This window comes from Eubalaena glacialis, chromosome 15, assembly GCF_028564815.1.
Source record: "Eubalaena glacialis isolate mEubGla1 chromosome 15, mEubGla1.1.hap2.+ XY, whole genome shotgun sequence".
Classification (NCBI taxonomy): Eukaryota; Metazoa; Chordata; class Mammalia; order Artiodactyla; family Balaenidae; genus Eubalaena; species Eubalaena glacialis.
The window spans coordinates 55,155,173-55,179,261 of NC_083730.1; the positions used below are offsets into that span (position 1 = coordinate 55,155,173).

The following is a 24,089-nucleotide window of genomic DNA, read 5'->3' on the forward strand; positions in this document are numbered from 1 at the left end:
CCAAGTGTTTCAGAACCACTTGTTGATAAGGTTATCCTTTCCTCACTGCATTGCCTTCTGTCTTTGTTAAAGGTACATACATGTGTGTTTGTTTCTAGACTTTCTATTCTGTCCCATTGATCTATTTGTAGAATATCTTCACACCAGTACCATGCTGTTTTGATTACTGTCACTTTATAATAATCTTGAAATCAGGTAATGTTAGCCTTCCAACTTTTTCTTTCTTTTTTCAGAGTTGTTTTGGCTATTTTAAGTAATTTGCATTTCCATATGAATTTTAGAATTAGCTTCTCAACTTCTAACAAAAGAAAAAAAAAGCCTCTGAGATTTTGGGTTGGATTGTGTTGAATCTATAGGTCAATTTGGAGAAAACTGACATCTTAACAATATTAGTCTTCCAACCCACGAACAAGAGATGTCTCTCCAATTTATTTAGGTCTCCTTTACTTTCAGCATTGTTTTCTAGTTTTCAGGGCACAGTTCTTTCATACCCTTTGTCAGATTTATCCCTAAATATTTCATGTTTTTAATGCTATTATAAATGGTAGTTATTTTAAAAATCTTAATTTCTGATAATGCATTGTTGATATATAGAAGTACAATTGATATTTGTATATTGATCTTTTTTTTTTTTTAAAGAAAAGTTTTTTTTTTTTTTAAGCTTTTTTTAAAAAATTAATTAATTTATTTTTGGCTGTGTTGGGTCTTCGTTTCTGTGCGAGGGCTTTCTCTAGTTGCGGCGAGTGGGGGCCACTCTTCATCGCAGTGCGCGGGCCTCTCACTCTCGCGGCCTCTCTTGTTGCGGAGCACAGGCTCCAGACTCGCAGGCTCAGTAGTTGTGGCTCACGGGCTTAGTCACTCCGCGGCATGTGGGATCTTCCCAGACCAGGGCTCGAACCCGTGCCCCCTGCATCGGCAGGCAGACTCCCAACTGCTGCACCAGCAGGGAAGCCCTGTATATTGATCTTGCATCCTGCAATGTTGCTAAACTCACTTAGTTTTAGTAGCATTTTTGTAGATTTCATTGGATTTTCTCCATAGAAAACCTACTGTCTATGAATAAAGACAGTTTTACTTCTTCCTTTCCAAATTGGATGTCATTTTTTTTTTTTTTCCTTGCCTGACTGCACTGGTTAGAACCTGCAGTACAATACTGAAGAGAAGTAGTAAGAGTGGACATGCCTATCTTGTTCTGATCTTAGGGAGAGACGATTTAGTCTTTTATCACTAAGTATGTTAGCTGTGGGGTTTTTTTGTAGATGACCATTATCAGGTTGAGGAAGTTCCCTTCTTTTCCTAGTTTGTTAAGAGTCTTTATCAGGAATAAATATTGAATTTTGTCAATGCTTTTTTCTGCATCTGTTGAGATAATCATATGGTTTTAGTTTAGTTTTTTAACATGGTAAATTACATTGATTGGTATTCAAATGTTAAACCAATCATGCATTCCTAGGATAAACTCTACTTGGTCATGATATATTATCCTTTTAACATATTGTTGGGTTCAATATGCTAAAATTTTCTTACTAAATTTTGTATTTATTTCATGAAGGATATTGGTTTGAACTTTTCTTATAATGTCTTTGATTTTGGTATCAAGATAATGCTGGCTAGAATGAGTTAGGAAGTAGTCCATTCTCTTCAATTATTTGGAAGTTTGTATAGAACTGGTATTATTTCTTCCTTAAAGATGGAATCTAACAGTAAAGCCATCTGGGCCTAGAGGGTTTTTTTTTTTAAGGTTTTTGTAGCTATTTTATTTATTTATTTTTTAACATCTTTATTGGAGTGTAATGGCTTTACAATTGTGTGTTAGTTTCTGCTTTATAACAAAGTGAATCAGCTATACATATACATACATCCCCATATCCCCTCCCTCTTGCGTCTCCCTCCCACCCTCCCTATCCCACCCCTCTAGGTGGGCACAAAGCACCGACCTGATCGCCCTGTGCTATGTGGCTGCTTCCCACCAACTATCTACTTTACATTTGGTAGTATATATAAATCTATGCCACTCTCTCACTTCGTCCCAGTATACCCTTCCCCCTCCCCGTGTCCTCAAGTCCATTCTCTACATCTGTGTCTTTATTCCTGTCCTGCCCCTAGGTTGTTCAGAACTATTTTTTTTTTTTTTAGATTCCATATATATGTGATAGCATATGGTATTTGTTTTTCTCTTTCTGACTTACTTCACTCTGTATGACAGACTCTAGGTCCATCCACCTCACTACAAATAATTCAATTTCATTTCTTTTTATGGCTGAGTAATATTCCATTGTATATATACCACATCTTCTTTATCCATTCATCTGCTGATGGACACTTAGTTTGCTTCCATGTCCTGGCTATTGTAAATAGAGCTGAAATGAACATTGTGGTACATGACTCTTTTTGAATTATGGTTTTCTCAGGGTATATGCCCAGTAGTGGGATTGCTGGGTCATATGGTAGTTCTATTTTTAGTTTTTTAAGGACCCTCCATACTGTTCTCCATAGTGGCTGTATCAATTTACATTCCCACCAACAGTGCAAGAGGGTTCCTTTTCTCCACACCCTCTCCAGCATTTATTGTTTATAGATTTTTTGATGATGGCCATTCTGACTGGTGTGAGGTGATACCTTATTGTAGCTTTGGTTTGCATTTATCTAATGATTAGTGACGTTGTGCATTGTTTCATGTGTTTGTTGGCAATCTGTATATCTTCTTTGGAGAAATGTCTATTTAGGTCTTCTGCCCATTTTAGAGGGGTTTTTTTTGTTTTGTTTTTTTAGGAAAGATTTTAACCACATTTTCAATGTATTTAATAGATATTGGGCTATTCATGTGTATTTCTTCTCATATAAGCTTTTATAATTTGTGTCTTTCAAGGAAATTGTTCATCTCATCTAAGTTGTCAAATTTATTGGTATAAAACTGTTCCTAACATTCCCTTATTATCCTTTTAATATCATTCAAATCTACAGTGATGTCACCTCTCTCATTCCCAATATAGGTAATTTGTGTCTTCTCTTTCTTTTTCCTCTGTCTGGTTAGAGCTTTATCAATTTTACTGATTTTCTCAAAGAAGTAGTTTCTGGTTTTATCAATTTTTCCACTGTTTTTCTGTTTTCTGTTTCACTGATTGCCACTTTGATCTTTATTATTTCCTTTCTTCTCTTTACTTTCGTTTTAATTTTGTCTTATATTTCCTAGTTTTTAAAAGTGGAAGCTGAGTTCATTGACTCAAGAGATTTCTTCTTTTCTAATACAAGTTTAGTGCTATAAATTCCCCTCTAAATACTGCTTTAGTGGCATCCCACAAATTCTGATATGTTCTTTTTTCATTTCCATTCCATTCAAAATATTGCTAATTTCCCTTTTGATCGATGGATTATTTATAAATGTGTTATTTAGTTTTCAAATATTTAGAGATTTTCCAGAAATCTTTCTGTTATTGATTTCTAGTACAATTTCACTTTGGGCAAAGAACATTCTTTGTACTATTTGAATACTTTCAAGTGTATTAAGACTTGTTTTATGGCCCATAACCATGATAACATAATTACTTCTGTTCCTCTGTATGTAAAATGTCTTTTTTTTCTGACTTGGTAAATGTTCTATGTGAACTTGAGGAGAATGTGTATCTTGCTGTTGATGCGTGAAGTGTTCCATAGATGTCAATTGGGTCAAGTGGGTTGATACTGTTGTTCAGATATTCTATATCCTTATTGATTTTCTGTTTACCTGTTCTATCAATTGTTGAGAGAGAAGTACTGAAATACCTAGCTATAACTGTGGATTTATGTATTTCTTAAAATAATTCTATCAGTTTTTGCTTCATGTATTTTGAAGCTCTGTTGTTAGGTGCATAAATGTTTAGGATTGCTCTGGCCTCTTGATTAATTGACCCCTTTATCATTATGAGGTTACCTCTTTAATCTTTGGTAATATTATTTGTCCCAAAATCTATTTTGCCTGATACTAATATAGCCAGTCAAGGTTTCTTTTGACTACTGTTAGCATGGTAGATTTAAAAAATACTTTTACCTTTTACCTGTTTGTGTCTTTTTATTTTAATTGTATTTCATGTAAGCAGCATAGAATCAGGTCTTACTTTTTTCCAATCTGATAATATTTGCCTTTGAGTGGGGGTGGTTTTTTTATTAAAAAAAAATTTATTATTATTATTATTACTTTTATTTGGCTGCGCCACACGGCTTGCAGGATCTTAGTTCCCTGACCAGGGATCAAACCTGTGCCCTCAGCAGTGAAAGTGTGGAGTCCTAACCACTGGACTGCTGGGGAATTCTCTGAGTGGGGGTGTTTAGATCACCTACATTTAATGCGATTCTTGATGTGGTTCGATCTGAGTCTTTCATCTTGCTATTCATTTTCTAACTTGTTGCATCTATTTTTTGTCTCCCTTTTCCTCTTTTCAGCCTTCTTTTGGGTTAATTAAGTATTTTTATGATTCCATTTTATCTTCCTTGTAGCTTATTAACTATAACTCTTAGGTTTTTTAGTGGTTGATTTAGGGTTTATAGTATATATCTTAACTTATCACAGTCTAACCTCAAGTAGCATTATACAACTTCATGTATATATAGTACAAGAATTTTACAATATATTCCATATCTCCCCTCCTGGCCTTTTGCTATCATCATGCATTTTACTTTTCCATACGTTATAAACCTCATAATATATTATTATATTTGTATAAGTCAATTATCTTTTAAATAGATTTAAATAATAAGAAAAAAATGTATATATTTACCCAGGTAGTTACCTCTCCCAGTGGTTTTCAATCCTTTGTAAAGATTCAGATTTTCTTCTGTCTGGTATTATTGTCCATCTATATGAGTGACTTCCTTTAGCATTTTTTTATAGTGTGAATCTGCTGGTGGTGAATTCCTTCATATTTTGTATGTCTGAAAATATCTTTATTTCACCTTCATTTTTGAAAGATATTTTTGCTGAGTATGGAATTCTAGGTTGACAGTTCTTAGTTTTCAGTACTTTAAAGATGTTGCTCCTTTGTCTTATTTATACTGTTTCCCATTAGAAATATAATGTCATGTTTATTTTAGTTCCTCTGTACGTAACAGAGGAACTAAATTTTTCTCTTGCTGTTTTTAAGATTTTCTCTTTATTGTTGGCTTTAAGCAATTTTATTATGACATGCTTTGTTGTGGTTTTCTATATATTTCTGTGCTGAGGATTCATTGAACTCCTTGGATCTGTGGGTTTATAAGTTTCATCAAGTTTGGGAAGTTTCTGTCCTTTATTTCCTCAAATATTTTTTGTCTCCCCCACTCCCACTCTTCAGGCACTCCATTTTCAGTATAAAAGGCTGCTTGTAGTTGTTCCATAGCTCACTAATGCTCTTTTCAGTTTCTTTTATTTTTTCTCTCTGTGTTTCACAGTGGACAGTTTCTATTACTATGTCTTCAAATGATTAATCTTTTCTTCTCTAATGACTAATCTGTTGTTAATCACATCCAGTGTATTTTTCATTTCAAGCATCGTAGCTGTCACCTTGAGAAGTTCATTTTGGGTCTTTTTAATATTTTCAATGTTTACTGAATTTTTTGAAACTATGAGATATAGTTATAACTGTTTTGATGTCCTTTTCTGATAATTCTGACATCTGTGTCAGTTCTGGGTTAGTTTGATTGATTAATGAGTCTCCTCAATATTAATTGTGTTTCCCTGCCTCTGCATGCTTGGTAATCTTTGACTGAATGTCAGGCATTGTTAATTTTATCTTGTAGGATGCTGGATATTCCTGTAAGTACTTTCTCTTCTTCTTCTAGTTTTATGGAGATTTAACTGACATACAGCACTGTATATGTTTAAGGTGTACAGCATAATATTTGACTTACATACATCATGAAATGACTACCACGAGAAGTTTAGTGAACATCCATCAACTCATATACACACAAAATAAAAGAAAAAGAAAAAATCTTTTTCCTTGTGATGAGAACTCTTAGGATTTACTGTCTTAACAACTTTCATATATATAATACAGCAGTGTTAGTTATATTTATCATGTTGTACATTACATCCTTAGTACTTATTTACCTTATAATTGGAAGTTTGCCTATAAATATTCTTGAGCTTTACTCTGGAATGCAGTTAAATTACTTGGAAACAATTTGATACTTTTTTTTTTTTTTTTTGCAGTTTTGAGGTAGTGCTCAGTCTAGGGCTAAGTATTCTCTATTACTGAGATAAGACCCTCCTAAGTACTCCAACCAATGCCTGATAAATTGTGAGGTTTTCCTGTCTAGCTGGTGGGAACAGTCCCTGGCCCTTGCCCTGTGTGAATGTTCCCTCTCATCCTTTTGGATGGTACTTTTTACCAGCCTTGAGTAGTTTGCTCACATGCATGCATCAACCAGTACTATGCTGAACATTTCAGGGGACCTTCTGCACAACTCGGGTTCTCTCTCTCTGTGCAGCTCTCTCCCTTCTGGCACTTGGTGCAATGAACTCTAGCTGCTTTGGTCTCCCTTCACTCTCAGTTTCTTCTACTCAACTTAGGGGACCTATTGGGCTCCACCACAGTTCCCCCTCCCTGCATCATGGTCTGGAAACTCTCCAAGCAGTAAGCTGGGAAAATGGTAAGACTCACATTTATTTGTTTCCCGTTGATCAGGAATCAATGTCATTTGTTGCCTGATGACAGTGTCTTAAAAATCGTTTTTCATGTAGTTTTGTCTTTTTTTTTTTTTCTGGTTGTTTCAGGTGGGAGGGTAAATTTAGTCCTTTTTTATTCATTTTGGCCACTTATTCATTTTTATTCATTTTGATTATTCAATATCAAAGTGGATATTGAGCTGATCTCTATGGACTTTTCAACCCTAGTGCTCCCCTCTCCTCTTCACATTCCTCCTGCCTTGAAATTTGAGACACAGGAACATTTTACAGAATTCTAGGTAGAGATCAATATCACCTATGTATAACCCAGAAATTGCCTAATAAAATTGTCACTAGTGAAAAGAGAAAGTTCAAATTCTGGTTTTGTTACCTTCTAGCTGTAGCTTGGATGTGTCTATGTTAGGTACTGGTCCTTATTCCTACACAGCATTCCTATAAAGAATGCTGGAGATTGTGAAAACCAGGTCTTTTCCACTGACCTATACATTTGGCTTAATCCTGAGAATTTTTAGTGCTTAACTATGAAAAATATGACATAAAGGAAAATTCATAGAAACAAACATGTTAAAATCTCACTTCTCCCACAAACCATTCTTTATTCTCTAGTGTATGCCCTTCTACGTTTTATCCATGTTATATTTTTTACATGATATAACAAAAATACCCATAGAGTTTTAATATTACTTTTTTTTACTTAACAGGATTATTTCCTATGTGGTTGCACCGTATTTTTTGACACCTTTGTCATGTGCGTATGCTATGATTTATTTGTTTCTATATTAAAAGATTGCTTTTCCTTTTATGCTAATATAAAGAATAACTGCAGTGAATATCTTGACTTTCTTTTAGGTTATTTTCTTGGTTAAGCCCTTTGAAGTGAAATTACTAGAGTAGAGGATATAAATATTTTAATGGTCTTGTTACATATTGCCAAATTTCTTTCTTAAAAGGTCATATCACTGCTTACCTCCACCAGCCTGAGGTCTGAGATTGTCAGTCTTACCACATCCTTGCCAGCCCTGTATATTATCACTTAAAATAGAGTATTGTGGCTAATGCAACTGGTGAAAATGACTTTTCATTGTTATTACTTGCAGCTTCTTCATTTCTGTAGAGTGGGCCATTCCTCCTTATACTTGCTAATGAGTTACATTTTCTCTTTTGTGGGCAATAGGAGTCTCACAAGCACATTCACGGCCCTGCCTCAGAGGAGTATGGTCACTGGCTTTCTTCCCTCTCCCCCACCCATGCATTCATTCATCGGATGCTTATGGAGCCTCTTCAGCAGGCCAGATAGTATGCTAGGCTCTGGGGATAGAATAGGGGAAGAAAGCAAAGATACAATCCCTACCCAAGGAATATACAGTGTAAAGGAAGAGCTTACATGTTCTCAGTATCTGGTTGGGAGTGGGAAAATCTGCCAGCCAAAGGGTTCCCAACACATTTGGAAAAAGGAGACTGTGTTTTGGTAAAGTAATAATTTGAATATTCATGAGGAACTAAGCTTAGAAAAACCTGCTAGAGGAACTTTTGATTATTCTGACCTCAGGAAGTTTAGTGGCTAAAGGACAAATCAAATAAAGAAAGGGACAAACACAGTTACATTTTAGGGACAGTTAAATAATACATTCTAATGGAAACTGTTTTCTAAATGGCTGTCACCCTGGACAGAGGAATTGTAGTTGGGGGGCAAATGGAGACAAAATAGTAAGGTCTGGGTTGAATGTGGCACATCATGAAATATTCTGGACAAACAGAGGGCAGCATGAGAGCTCTAAACTCTTGGAAGGCAAAGGAGAGGAGGCCAAGACATTGTAGGGAAGGGAAAATATGAGCGCTTAGAGATTTCTATCAGGGTTGGCTCTGCCCCTTCCCTTCTTGGAGACGAAAGTCAGCTGAGGGGCTGCATGCTGCAGCTCTATCACCACAGCAACAACCCCACAGTAGATTCAATGCAGTGGGAAATAGAAAAACTCAAAAGGACTGAAACATTACGATTACACCATAGGATCCCTGGCCTATGATACCACTTGTTCTCAAAGTGTAACACTGCGTACCATACACGTATGTAGTTTGAAAGGGTAAATTTGCCCTTTTTCCCAATGAGATATATCAAAATACAGGCGAGTTCACAAAATATTTATGTATAGTTTAAAAATTAATTATAGCGACTTCCCTGGTGGCGCAGTGGTTAGGAATCCACCTGCCAATGCAGGGGACATGGGTTCGAGCCCTGGTCCGGGAAGATCCCACATGCCGTGGAGCAACTAAGCCCGCACACCACGACTACTGAGCCTGTGCTCTAGAGCCCGTGAGCCACAACTACTGAGCCTGCGTGCCACAACTACTGAAGCCCTCCCACCTAGAGCCCGTGCTCTGCAACAAGAGAAGCCACCGTGATGAGAAATGAGAAGCCTGCGCACCACAACGAAGAGTAGCCCCCGCTTGCCGCAACTAGAGAAAGCCCACGCGCAGCAGTGAAGACTCAACACAGCCAAAAATAAATAAATAAACAAATTAATTAATTAATTAAAAAAATAATTATAAAGCAAATACCTATGGAAATAACCACTATCCAAGTCGAGGGAAAAAAACAAAACAAAACACTGCCAGCAGCCAGTAGCCTCCTTTGTGCTCTTCCCCATCCCTTCTCCTTCCATCTCCCCAGAGACAACCACTGTGCTATGTACGTATTCCTAAAATAATTTAGTTTTGCATAGTTTTGAACATAACAGAAATAAAATCATATTGGATAGACTTCCGTAAGTAGATTTTTGTTCAACATTTTGGAAGATTCCTCCATCAGGTTGCATGTAGGTATTACTTGTTCATTCTCATCGCCAAACGGTATTTCATTATATAACTACATCATAACCTATTTATCTATTCTATTGTTGATGAACATTTGAGTTGTGTTCAGTTTGTCATTTGCAAAGAACACTACTCTGAACAGTCTTGTACGTATCTCTTGATGCACAAGTACAAGAGTTTCCTTAGGGAGTGGAATAGCTAGATCATAGGATATGCATGTTTTCTACTTTTCTATGTATTGCTAATTACTTGCAAAGTGGTGCCATCAATTAACACTCCTACCGGCAGCATATGATGGTTTGTGTTGCTTGAAATCTTTGCCAACATCTACTGCTGTCACACTTCAAATCATTGCCAGTTTGGCATGTATATAATGGCATCTCACTGTATTTTTAATGTAATTTCCCTAATTACAAAAGTGGTTAATCATCTTTTCATGTATTTATTGGCCACTTGGATTTCCTCTTGCGTGAGGTGCTTGAAGTCTTTGCTCATTTTTCTATTGATGTGTCTTTTTCTTATTGATTCATAGGCATTCTTTATATGTCCTTTGTACTAGTCCTTGGTTAGTTTTATGTATTACATATCTTCTCTCAATTTATGGCTTGTTTTTTCACTCTACAGCACCTTCTAAAAACAGTGAAACGTCAGTTTTTTCCTTTGTGATCAGCACTTTTTGTCTCTACTTTTAAGATATCTACAATATCTAAGATATTCTACAATATCTTCTTAAAGCCTGACGGTTTTGCCTGTTGCATTTAGATCCTCCAGCTACCTGAAATTGATTTTTGTGTATAGAGTGAAATAGGGGTCCAGTTTTATTGTTCTTCTACATAGTATATCCAACTTCTGAGGACCATTTGTTGAAAGAAAAGGTTCTGCTGATGTGCAAGTCACTCTATACCCACATGTTATATGAATCTGTCTGGGGACTTTCTATTCTGTTCTGCTGCTCTGTGTCTATCCCTGTGCCAACTCCACTCTGTCTTTATTAGTAAAGCCTCATGAGCTTGATATATGATAGGGCAAGTCCTTTCATTGCTATTGTTCTTCCTTCTTTAATACACAAGCATTAGATGGTAAGGGGTTTACATTATTTTAAGCCTACAGTGGTTCATCCAGAGGAAAATCCCATTTCATGGACAATACATGTCTCCAATAACAGGGCCAACTTCTCCATTAGGCATAGAAGTCAGTGCCTTGGGTTCACAATACTTCTAGGGGTTCATGAAAATGTTTTAATTTCTTTTAAAATCATAAGAAATGTTTTAATTTCTTTTTGTTGAACAAAGTATTTTAGCATATAGTATTAATATATTCATCTTTATACCAACACAGTCATAAAATACAATTTTAAATACTTTAGGCAAATGTGCCCAGGGCCTAAGAAAGTCATAAAGTCATATCAGGTCCTGCCTGATAGCATCTTCTTAAAAATTACACTATTAGTCACAGGGGCAGAGTTTAGGTGGCTCATCCCTGTCCTGCCCTACGGGCTAATTTTTCCTCCTAATGGTAGATGAGCATACCATCTTCATTTGGAAAAAGAGTACATACCAGTAAGTTAACAATCCCCCAAATGCTAATTTAAAATTTAAATAAAAATGGAATTCAAATAACGTTTATTGGGAATTCCCTGGCAATCCAGTGGTTAGAACTCCGAGCTTCCACTGCAGGGGGCCACAGGTTCAATCCTGGTCGGGGAACTAAGACCCCACATGCCGCGAGGTGTAGCCAAAAAAGAAAAAAAAAAAAAAAAACAACAAAAAACACCGTTTATTTCCAGGCATTTGCCAGGTACTAGGGGGTATAGGGATAAACAAAATGAACTTACAGTTTCTAGCATACAAAAGAATACAGATGGTCAACAAATTATTATAATTGGGAGAATGGCACACAAATAGAAGTATAGTAGCAAGGCTGAGCTAATCCTTAGTTGCAAAATAGGTATTGTTATTTTTAGTTGTACAAATGAGAAAACCAAGACATAGAACAATTGAGTGGCTTATCCCAAGCCTCAGCCAATATACATCAGGGGCAGTATTTGAATACCAAGACTCTGACTCCAAGCCCTGTGCAGTTTACCATCTGGTCTGAAACAGTGCTCATTCTGTAGTAGACACTCAATAAATTAGACTGGATTCAAATGAGGGAGAAACGTTGCCACTCCAGAGGATTTCACCTTTCTCTTAGAGCAGCTTTTTAATCTTTCCTCCCCACCCTCCAGCTTTATTAAGGTATATTTTACTTATCATAGAATATACCCAATTCAAGTGTACAGTTCAATGATTTCTAGTAACTTGACCAAGTGGTGCCACCATCACCATAAATCAGCTTTAGAACATTTTTATCCCCCAGCAAGAAACCTCATGCCCACTTTCAGTTAATTTTCATTCCCACCCCTTGCCCCAGGCAACCACTAATCTATTTCCTGTCTCTATAAATTTGCTTTTTCTGGACATTTCATATAAATGAAATCATATAATATGTGGTCTCTTCTGTCTAGTTTCTTTCACTTAGCATAATGTTTTTGTTTTGTTCTGTTTTTTGGCCGTAGCTTGAGGTATGTGGGATCTTAGTTCCCTGATCAGGGATTGAACCCAATCCCCCTGCAATGGAATCTCAGAGTTTCAACCACTGGGCTGCCAGGGAATTCCCAGCATAAAGTTTTTGAAGTTCATTCACGATGTAGCATGTGTCAATAGTTTGTTCCTTATTATTGCTGCATGGTATTCCACTGTATGGATACACAATTTTGTCTATCCATTCACGAGTAGATTGACATTTAGGTTGTTTCCAGTTTTCAACTGTAATGAATAAAGCTGCTATATGAACGTTTGTATGCAAGTTTTTGTGAGGACACATGTCTTCATTTCTCCTGGGTAGATAGAAGTAATACCTTATTATGGTTTTGATTTGTATTTTTCTAACAGCTAATGATGTTGAGCATCTTTTCATGTGATTATTGGCCATTTGTGTATGTTCTCTGAAGAAATCTCTATTCCAAATCTTTTGCCCATGTTTTGATTGGATTGCCATCTTATGACTGAGTTGTAAGAGTTCTTTGTAAATTCTGGATACAAATCCTTTACTAAATATGTGTTTTGCAAGTATTTTTCTAGTCCATCATTGTCTTTTCATTTTCTTAATGTTGCTTTTTGAAGTGTAAAAGTTTTGAATTTTGATGAGGTCAATGAAATTCACTGACAAAAAGACAGTCTGTCCAATAGGTGGTGCTGGGACAATTGGATATCCACATGCAAAAAGATGAATTTAGATGCTCCCCTCACACCACACACAAAAATTAACTCAACATGACTCACAGACTTTAATGCAAGAGATAAAACAATAAAACTTTTAGACAAAAAACATGGAAGAGAAACTTTCAAGATCTTGGGTTAGGCAAAGGTTTTTTACATCTATTCCTTTTTTCTTTTTTCTTTTTTTCCTTTTTTTTTTGGCCATGCCATGCAGCTTCTGGGATCTTAGTTCCCCGACCAGGGATTGACCCTGGGCCCTCGGCAGTGAAAGTGCGGAGTCCCAACCACTGGACCACCAAGGAATTCCCGTTTTTTCATCTATTCTTGAATTCTTGTCCTTATTAAACACAATACATATACGTGTATATGTTTGTATGTGGTATGTCTGTGTAATGTAGGTAGATAACTATGTAGCCACCTTCAATCACAAATCATAAAATATTTTACCAGGATTGTTGGCTAAAATTTGAATTATCAATCACACAAATATGTTGAAAGAAAATATGCAAAATATAAGTGGCAAGCCAGCCAGAACAGAACATCCAGAGCTTGGCAGTTGGAATGTGAGACAAAGCTGTGCAAATAGTAAATTAATCCCCTCTTCAAATACTTTGCAATGTGTGTACCTACATTTCAGGCTAAGAAATGTTGATTACAGGCAGTCACTGATTGTAGATTAAGAAGGCAATCTCCTACAGGAGGGTGAATCTCTATCTGCTAAGAAGATGCTGCATACTCTAATGTTTGCAATGATATCATAGGCTAAGGTAAAATTCTTACAGTCTATTACTTTCAAAATACATAGGAAAATTATTGTTGAAGACTCCATAATTTGTCAAGAAGAAAGTTTTAGACACAAAGCTTTACTTTTAAAGGCACTATCTTCTATTAAATTCTCTGGATTGCACCTAAAAATAGGTAATTGCATGGTCAAATTACCATTCTCACCCCAACAAGGGATACACAAGAATATTGGCATAGCACTTGGCCACTTGTGTTCACTGTGAGTCAGTCAGTGTCTTGCCTGTGTCCCTTCGTGGCAACTGAAGGAGGCTTTGCTAAGCCTGAATCTTGAATTCCTCTATTCAGAGCAATATTCATTTTCAAAATATATTTCTGCATAATCAAAACTGCTTATTAACATTTCATTACTTCTTATTAATATTTCAGTATCTTTTCATTTTTTTCAGGTACAACTGGTTATTTATATATATTCACCTCTCCCTCTTAGAAAAGGTAACATGTTTTATCCCTTATATGAGTGGTTTTTAAGTCATTGGAGCCAGTAGTCAAGAACTGGAACCCTGCCTTACAGCCTCTGACAAGGGTCTGAGAACATAATAAACCCTTGGTAAGTTTTTGTTGGAATGAAGTAAATATTCATTACTAATACTGTAGTTTTTAAATTGTATTTCATTAGCCTCAACTTCTAATGGCAGAAAATATACTACAGAATCAATCAAATTCTAGGAGAGACATCACTGTAATGAAAGCTAATCTTTCAATGCCAAGATCCCAATACCAATTTTTTCTTTCTTCAATACCTAGTGACATGATGTTCTCTCATTTATTCTAAACGAGAATTTAGAATATTCTCTTTCCTCTTAAATTACAGCCTCTATGAAAATCTCTCGAACAGTTTAAAAGTTAGACTTTTAAAATCCAGGATGAAGTGGATTTAGCTGAGTACAGACACATAGCAAGAAGTGCCCTAGATAAAGTTAGCTTTATTATCACTACAGTTGTTGTTAACATAGTCTAATAATCACTTCCATCGAAAATAAGTGCAAACGATTTACCAGCTCATTAAAATTTCATAAATTTGGAAGAGGATGCTAAGTAGTGAAACGAATAAAGACAGCCTTTTTTTCAACTTGTTGTGGTTGAGTGGATACTGGCAAAGCACATATGCTATGAAGTTTGTGGGTAAAATAGCACTTCTCAAAAAACAAGTGAACTGAAAAAAAAAATTCACAAATTCTTTTAAAATACTTTTCTTCTTGCCTAAGATATAACCTAGACTGGTTCTGAGTAATTTTCTCAAATACTATCTGCAGTGATCTTTCCAGTTACAGCCCTCCAGCCTTTCAGCCACCTGGAAACATTAAGTCCCCCTGGAGTCTTATCCTGACCTGAGTTCAGGCCTCTATACTGGAGGAATTTTCAGAAGCTTTAGACTAGTAACTTATCTGCTCAGTATCAGATCAGCCACTCTGCTGATCCTGCTCCGATACCGTAACCTAGTTTCAGGCACACTAAAATTTTATCTGGTTATTTGTAACCAAGCTCCTATCTTGTACTACCTGAAACTAGGTCCTAGATTCTTCCACTGCGATCCTTCGTCCTACTTTGGGACTTTACTTTGCATCCAAGTTGGTGTAATACTCCCTATACTGTTGAGCAAGCCTAGTTAGAGCCCTACTGTAGAATTCCAGTCTTCATGAATATGTCTCCAATACATGCCACCTGATGGCTATGATGCAGACTTCTCTCACATCTGTATTTCTACTTATTGCCTCCTGTCAGACTCCTCTAGAGACAGGCCCTATGCTTGAACTAAATTCCCTACCAACTGTCAGATCCTTTTTCCATGCCTTGCCTAGCATCGGCAGGGCTGCTGGGATTTGGGGTCCTGCTCCTCCACAGACTGATCCATCTCAATGCTGAGTTCTAATTCGAATAGTAACTCAATACCTCTATTTAAAAATACGTCTGTTCAAACCATCCAACAGTAAGTTTAAAATGCCTCATTAAATATACATCTGCTGCTTGAAATTCCAAAAGAAAATACCCGATACCTGTCTGAATGAATCCTGATTTGTATCCATTAGTTGTGCCATTTTCTGGGGCCACGGTTGATGACACTGAAGAGTTTGGTTTAATAGAGTGGCAAATGGTAGAGGATTGTCGGCTTCTACATTCTAGAAAGGAGTAAGAATCACATTATGTAAGGAAAACAATATTCTGTTAAAACAGGTGAGGGAGACACAATCCATAAAATCTCTAAAATAAACTGCTGCTCCTCAAGTGGCAGCACTTTCCTTAATAGAGATCCCCCTTCCCCAACCTTGACTCCAACAGAATGTTCAAGCTGGTGAACACAATTCGTCTTCCTAGAGCCAAATGTCATGTTTGGAAGGCAAAGAAATGGTTACAAAGAACAACTAGACTTTTGTTCCTCACAGACTAGTTCCCTGGAGAAAAATTACTCATAACCTATATAGTCATGTTAGTTTCATGGGTAATGCTGAGGTTAAAATATCAATAATTTATAAAAACCAAATAAGCTTTCAAGCACCAGTTAACCTTCGGTCCAGGATTGATTTACGTGTAGAATAGTAACCTAGAGTCCTTCTAGGCTGCCTTCAACCTTCTCTACTCAACCTTAATTTATGTCCAGAAACAGAAGCAAAGAAAATATTATGCACAGAGGAGAAAAATCAGAAATTCTCAAATTCTTATTATTCTCAGTTCTTATTAGAGGAAATAGGTAGACAATATTCAGGGTACTTACTGATCATACAAAACTAAGCTTCATTTTAAATGAGCCAATATTACTTGAGGCTTTGGTGTAATATTTTAATAATACTTCATACTGATTCAGGTAGATAGCAAATACTGTGACAACCTGTGTCACAGGTTTTCAGGGCTCTAACTTCCAACCAAATTATACTATATGTTGTACTATATTAGTCTTTAAAGGTAGCATGTGAAAAAGAAATATAAATGGTTGTAAATGACAAAGTCAATTATAGTGGGTCCCTTAGAGAATTTCCAAGTTTATTGGATACATGCAAAAGTTAGAGGCAGTTTTCTATAATCTTCTGTCAATGACCTTCCTAGAAGAGCTACTGTATTTTGACTGAAAAGGATATCTCCATGTTATGTATATTATATGCAAATATGTAGTTTGATAGGTATGTACATATATACAATTCCAATTCCAAAATAGAATGGCTATAAATGTGAGGCTCCAGAAGCCACCCAGGATCATTGTGTCACAAACTATTTCACAAATGTTATTATTTACCAGAAAGGTGAATTGTCACTGAGGACTAAATAAGAACTTAAAAATATTTTATGCAACCAAAACAAAAGCTAAAAAAGGCAGTTAAAAGGCAGGGAGGTGATACTTATCCTATTTTCACTCTTTTATTAGGGTTCATGACATTTAAAATGATTTTTCTAGAGGAAAATTCTTTAGACTTTATCAGGATAAAGAGTTATCTATAATTTACCATGCTTACGATTTAGTGGTCACAGCACTGATCACGGTCCTGATGACCCCTGGCTCAGAACATGTAGCCATTTCCTAAGGAGTTATATAATCTCTCCTCAAATGCAACCAGGAGTCATTATGGTGAAAGATTCAGAAACAAATCTTCAGTTGTAATTTGGATTTACTATGCTATTTTTCATGGTCAGGCCAACATCTTGCACAGACAACAAATAGAAATATTAAAGACAATTATTCTATTGTCTTTAACAATATAATAATATTAATAATGGAGGGGAAATCTCAGCATCTAAGAAACTGCTCAAAAGAATAAGGATTAGATGTCCCACTGCATTAAACAATGTACAGAACTTGTGGCAAATCCTATCAACCACAAGATGATGTGACATTTCAACTGGATTCATTTTCAAAAATAAGTTTAAGTTCTTCCTAACTGAAGAGAAACAAAACTTTGTCAACTTAATACTGCCTTTTCCCAGGTATTATGAAGAGAGCATTATTTATTCCAAAGTTTGCTTAGTTCTAATAGAAAAATGAAGACTCAAGAATTACCAAAGACCCTAAATAAAGTAGAAAGAGCATCTGACCAGGAAACTGACACTTTGAAGCCCTCTCTAAATGACAGAAGAGCTAGAAAGAGCCCATTTTCCCCCAAGAGCTATATTCCACACCCCTAAGGGACAAATACAAGGAGAAATGCCCTTTCCCAAATTTCAATAGTTTCTGTTAAAAACAAAAAGGAGCAAGTCAAATAACCTGCCAGAGGGCTTTACATTTTTGGATTGTCTTCTGAACTTGGGATATTTATCTATTCCATACCTGGATGCTGAACCCCATATGGGTCACTTGTCAATACTATTGTAACATCCACATTCCCTTCCCGTTCCCTCCCAGAAGTTGACGCTACCTTTCCAGCAGATAAGAGGTCCCTTCGACAGTACACCCTGGGAGCTTCTGACTAGGTAGTACTTTAAGTGCTTCTGCTTCTTTGGCTGGGTGGTGAGCTTCAAGTTTATGTGGTTGGAAAATTCCGTGAAATACCGAAATCCTCTTTCTCCACAGCCGATACAGTTTCCAGAAAACCCTAAAAGGAAGAAAAACAAAGTTACTGGTGGCCTTGTATGTTGTTACAATACTTTCACATACAAAAAACATAGAAATATTCACTCTTTGGCTTGACGACTTCCTAATTTTGAGGAAATAATTCAAAGGAAAAAAACATGTACAACAATTTAGCAGTTATTTTATAACAGTGAAAGACTGAAAATAATTTTTAAATGCTCTAAAAGGATAATGGTTAAGGAAATAGAATAGATAGTATCATATGATAGACTTTATATAGTTAACATAAAAAATACGAAAAATTCTGGTCCTAGAGATATCTATTATTTCTTCCTTACATATTCCCTTCTTAACCTACTGGCTCTGGTTCTCCACCCTACCCACCATGTGGACTTAACTCCATAGCCACAACTGATTAGACTGTGGACCAATATTTGACCCAATCTAGGATAGTCAGAGTCTCTCTCCTGGAACGCTGAAATAAATACAAAAAGAATCAGTCAGATGGTACTGATCCCTGGATATGTAAGGTTTTGTAAAACTGGAACCCAAGTCAGGGCTATGCCACCTAGGGTGTGGGAGAGAGCAAACTGAGAATTGTGAAGAGGAAGTTGGTCTCCAGATAGGAGAGCACGAACAGAGATGTATAAACTCAGGGCATTGTCAGCTTCCTAGTTTCTATGAGATCTAGGGAACACAAGTTCCCTAAGGGTCCCATTTCTTCTCTGTTCAACCCCTCTTTATTCAAACTAGCTCATTATTCCTTAGACTTAACATCCAAACAATTCTCACTCAGATTAATCAAACAAAATAAGACTTTCAGTGATCTTCTTAGAACAGAGGACATGGAAAGAAGAAGAAATGGAGAAGGCTGGGAGGATGAGAGGTCATGCTTTGCTTGATTGGAAATCAACTTTTCAACCTCCCTTATTACATAGAAGAAAAGTGGACAGTAAGAGAGTGAGTTCTTCTGGTTGTGAGTTATGAGGACATAACATATGTATGGTCATATTGGCAAATAAGGGCATTCCAAATTTCATAAACACAATATCTCTATATACAAATAACTAACTGAAAATAAATTCACTTATGGAATAATACACTCTTTTAAAACCACCAAACCAACCTGTTTTATAATTAACAAAGATATATAAGGAGAGTAGAGAAAGACCATGAGGATTAAAGACAAAATATCTCACAATGTCCCAATCTCAGGATGCTGACAATCAATTCAGAACATTTAGAAATGGGCATTCCAATTTATTATTATTTATTCAATAATTTTTTATTGAGCACCTAACCTATATGCCAAGCATTTTGCTAAACACTGGAAAAACAGTGGTGAACAAGAGATAGTCCCAACTTCTGGTCAGTTACATAAAATTAGTAATTCTATATAATTAGCTTATTACCATCACTTTATAGAAATATAAATATCAATATAATTTCATAAATTATTTAAAACATATTCAGAGATGGATTGCATTTGAGAGCATTTGGCTATTTGTCTAATACCTTGGAGCTGTAGGCCAAAAAAAGAAAGATGTCAATGACTGCCTAGTTCACCAAATTCCTAAAGCCAACCATCCATCTAACCATTCATCCACCCATCCACCCGTCCACGCATCCATGAATGCATGCATCCATCCACTAATCCATGCATCTATCCACCTGTCCATCCATCCATCCAACAAATATCTGTACTCTACTATGTGCTAGGCACTATTTCAGGTACCAGGTTTTTAGCACTGAACAAGGAAGACAAAACCACTGCCTCCACGGAACTTACTTTCTGATGTGATCATTATGCCTTGATAGAAAATTGGCTGACCTATGAGGCAGATGCAACATACCCAAAACACAATAAAACTAAGAACCTTCATCTGAAATAGAGACAGTGCCAAAAAATGAGGCTTATCTGATAGGTCCAAGTAGTTCATCAAAGATTAATGTGAGAATTAGAATTAACAAATTACTGGGGTTAGATTTTATCTTTTATCTTTTCCTCTACCTGTTTTCTGAGGTGAAAAGCAAGACTTGAGTATGAAGAGGGAGAAAAGCAACGGATCTGGATAATCTTCAAGGAAGAGAAACTTCACATTAATGATGAGAATTAACAATATAAAAGAGTAAGAACTTGAGAGTCCATTTTAAAAACTCTGTATAGTTTCTGTATTAACTTTGGTTCAAGAGAGATTTTATCTGCTCAAAGTTCTTGCTGTCACTATCACAATAAATAATATCTCTTACAGCCAAATTACCTTTCTAGTTTTTCTAGCAATCAGGTCTTCGAATTGCATGGCAGATTTGGGGCATATGTGTGGCCAAGTGATCAATTTATTTTAAAATCAATTCCCCCCCCAGTCTTTGGAATCTGTATAATTTATATAAAAATTTAGACAAATTGATACTGGAGTCCACAGGGATTCTAGAATATTTTAAGCTTAAAAAATTTTCCCACTATATTTTTTTAAAATTTTATTTGTTTGTATTTTTTATTTTTTTTGGCCACACCGTGCGGCTTGTCGGATCTTAGTTCCCCAACCAGGGGTCGAACCCAGGCCCTCCTCAGTGAAAGTGCGGAGTCCTAACCACTGGACCACCAGGGAATTCCCCCCACTATATCTTAATGCATACTAAAATCAACCATCATAAGTAAGAACTGTTAGATGAATATTAACTTTTTGACAATAGAGTAATGAACATATAAAAATCTCATTGTGCTTGTTCAAGAGAAAACTTTTATCATTTTATTGTACTACACTTTCACTTGGAGAAGTGGTTAATAAAAAATTATTAACAAAGTTCCATGTCTATAAGGGTATTTAATAAATATGACAGAATGGCAGAATAATTACCATTTAAAGAGCAAGTACTATATGCCAGGCACTGTGCTATTGGGTACCTTATAAACATCATCCGTTTGATCTTTATAATCCTGCCAGGTGGGCATTATTGGCGCCTTTATATAGATGAGGAATCTGAGACTTCAAGAAGATAAGTAGCTTGCCCAAATTCTTAAAGTGCTAACTAGAAAATCTGGGATTTAAACCCAGTTCCAATTCCAAAGCCCAGGCTCTTTGGTTTCATATTCCCAATTACAAAGGATTATAAAATCTATTATTCTGATGGTGTTTTCTGTGTGAGTCCCATGATGTATTCTAAGAGGATTCCTCTAGTCATGAAGAATCATTGAGCAAAAAGACATTATAAGAGATTTTTCTGTGTCTGCAGTCAGAGCCACATATGAACCGTTCCATTCGATAAAACTTTGATGCTTTTAAAGTGCTAAAAAGAAGTTTCCCAAAGTTGTTCTACCAGAGCCAACTAGGTTCTTAGCTCTGTGATGGAAAAGACTATGTCTTATCATTCTTGTGCCCACATATCATAACCTAACGTGATTTTTGGAACAAATACTGTTGAATGAATGAATGAACAAACGAATCCTTGGATCTTCTTTGTTAATTTAGTCCAATGTATAAACTTTACCATTAGGTGTCTATATTAAACCATCTGCTCAATTTCACTGAAGGAAAAAAAATGGATATTTTAACAAATGAGAGCCTATGAAAATCAAAATTAACACTTCTTTTCCTATGAACCAAGAGAAGGCTTTGAACTGTAGTTTAAGGAACGTTTATTAACCATGTGCAGGATCACTTTCTGACTCAAGATATTGACCTATGTATTTCTAGACTTTCTGATGATGCTTTATAACTAGGAAGAATGCATCAAGCTAAACAAATACACAGCTCACTGTAAATACAATTCTTTGCCCTCTTCTTTTTTCTTCGTTTTTACTGATATTCGTGCTGAGGACATGTATCTGATTCTATCTACAGTAACAAATTCTGAGAAACAAAAGCAATTCCAGAGAAACACAGCAGCAAAAAAAAGTAACAAACCTCACATGCCCTCTTCTTTCTTTCTTCCTTCCTTCCTTCCTTCCTCCCTTCCTTCCTTTTTCTTTAGGCCACGCCACATGGCAGTCATGTGGGATCTTAGTTCCCCAACCAGGGATCGAACCTGTGCCTCCTGCAGTGGAAGCGAAGAATCTTAACCACTGGGCTGCCAGGGAAGTCCTTACATGCCCTCTTATTTGCCTTTTTAATTATTAAAAGTTAATTTAAGGGGTTTGAATCAAGATGGCAGAGTAAAAGGATGTGGAGCTCACCTCCCCCCATGAACACATCAAAAATACAAATACATGTGGGACAATTCTCACTGAAAACTAACTGGAAACTGGCAGGACTCCTGTACAACCAAGGCTGTAGCGATCAGGTCGAGACCTGTGCCCCTAGAAGAAGACTCAGAGAAAAATAGAGATTATGCGGGTGGACACCCACCCTGTGGAGTGAGTAGTCTGAGCCACAGATTGGATGCCCCAGTCCTGGGGTTTTACGTGGAGGAGACAATCCCACTTGGCTGGTTGGAGGGCCACTGAGACAAACAGGAGGGCTGAGGGAAGCCTAGACTATGCTCATGAGGAATGTGCACGCTGGCTTGCCCCCAAGCAAGGTGGAGAGAGGTCTGCTCTAGCAGCTGCCGGGTTTCTCACAACCACCTTGCCATGTACCCCAGTCCAAGCTGAGCAAAAGCTCTGGTGCTGCTCACTCCATGTCACAGTGTGGCACAGTGTGGGATGTAGAGGTGATCTGGTGCCACAGCGGCGTCTGAGTGGGGTGGTAGCAGCCATCACTTACTCAAGCAGCACGTCAGAAATGTTCCAGATCTCTGACACAGGTGTTCCACCATAGCCCATCCCCTGATACACACTGAGACTCCATGTGGGTCCCACTTGCACTGCAGAGCCTGGGGGCAGTGATCAGCTGTGAGGGACAAAGGGGACTTGCCCCAGAGGCTGCATTTGAGTGGAGCTGCAGGCAACTGCACAGGCAGTGCATCAGATCTCTGTCTGTGGCCGACATGAGCCAAGAGCCTGCACAGGCCCCACTTGCTTCAGCACTCCACCCCTCTGGGGCAAGGGTCCCCATGCAGGGAGAGGAAAAAACACACACTTAAAGGGAACAGAGCCAGCATGAGCCCGACCCTCAGGGCTTCTGCTCCAGCAACTTGGGGTCAGACTCTGCCCCCAATACAGTGGTGATGGCCACCAAGCAGAGGGGAAGCCCTGTCTCACACCCAACTTCAGCTCTAGCCCCTCCATCTCCAGCCCCACCTCCTACCTATGTGACAGCTGCCAGCACACCCTGAGGAAGGATGTGACTTGCATCCACATCAAATCCAGCTCTCCCAGCAAAGGCATAGGCCACATGCAGTCTGTATAGGGATGCTCCCACATAAGGACACCCCTTCAAGACTGAAATAAGTAACTGTTTCATCTGAATTCATAGAGGCAGAGAAAGCTGAGCAAAACAAAAAGACAGAGGAACTACTCTCAATTGAAAGAGCAAGAGTAAACCCCCGAAAAAATAAACAACAAGACAGAAATAAACAATTTACCAGATAAAGAATTCAAAGCATTGGTAACAAAAATATTAACTGAATTAGGGAAAAGAATTGATGTACACAGTAAACACTTTAACAAGGAACTAGAAAATATAAAAAAGACCCAATCAGAAATAAAGAACTCAATAGCAGAAATAAAAAACACACTAGAAGGAATGAATAGGAGACTAAGATACAGAAGAATGCATAAGTGATCTGGAAGATAGAGTAATGGAAATCACACAATCAGAACAGCAAAAAAGAAAAACAAATTTTAAAAAATGAAAACAATTTAAGAGATCTCTAGGATATAATTAAGCATTCCAACATTGTCATTATAGGGGTCCCAGAAGGAGAAGAGAGAAGGGGATCGAAAATGTATTTGAGGAAATTATGACTGAAAACTTCTCAAACCTGAAGATGGAAACAGATATCCAGCTTCAGGAAGCACAGAGAGTCCAAAAAATGATGAACCCAAACAGACCCACAGCAAGACATGTAATTAATATGACCAAAGTTAAAGATAGAGAATTCTAAAGGCAGCAAGAGAAAAACAAAGAGTCATATACAAGGGAATCCCCATAAGGCTGTCAGATGATTTCTCTGTAGAAACTTCACAGGCTAGAAG

The 24,089-nt window shown here is 37.0% G+C and overlaps 1 protein-coding gene across 1 annotated transcript in view; it reads right to left on the reverse strand.

Moving 5' to 3' along the window:
• Positions 1-24,089, reverse strand: part of GREB1L (GREB1 like retinoic acid receptor coactivator) — a 134,039-nt gene that overhangs the window by 83,048 nt on the left and 26,902 nt on the right. Inside the window, exons 5-6 of the mRNA XM_061169191.1 lie at positions 17,859-18,035; positions 15,513-15,635 (exon numbers count right to left, since the gene is read on the reverse strand). Coding sequence (XP_061025174.1) covers positions 15,513-15,635; positions 17,859-18,035 — 300 coding nt within the window. The remainder of the gene's footprint in view (positions 1-15,512; positions 15,636-17,858; positions 18,036-24,089) is intronic.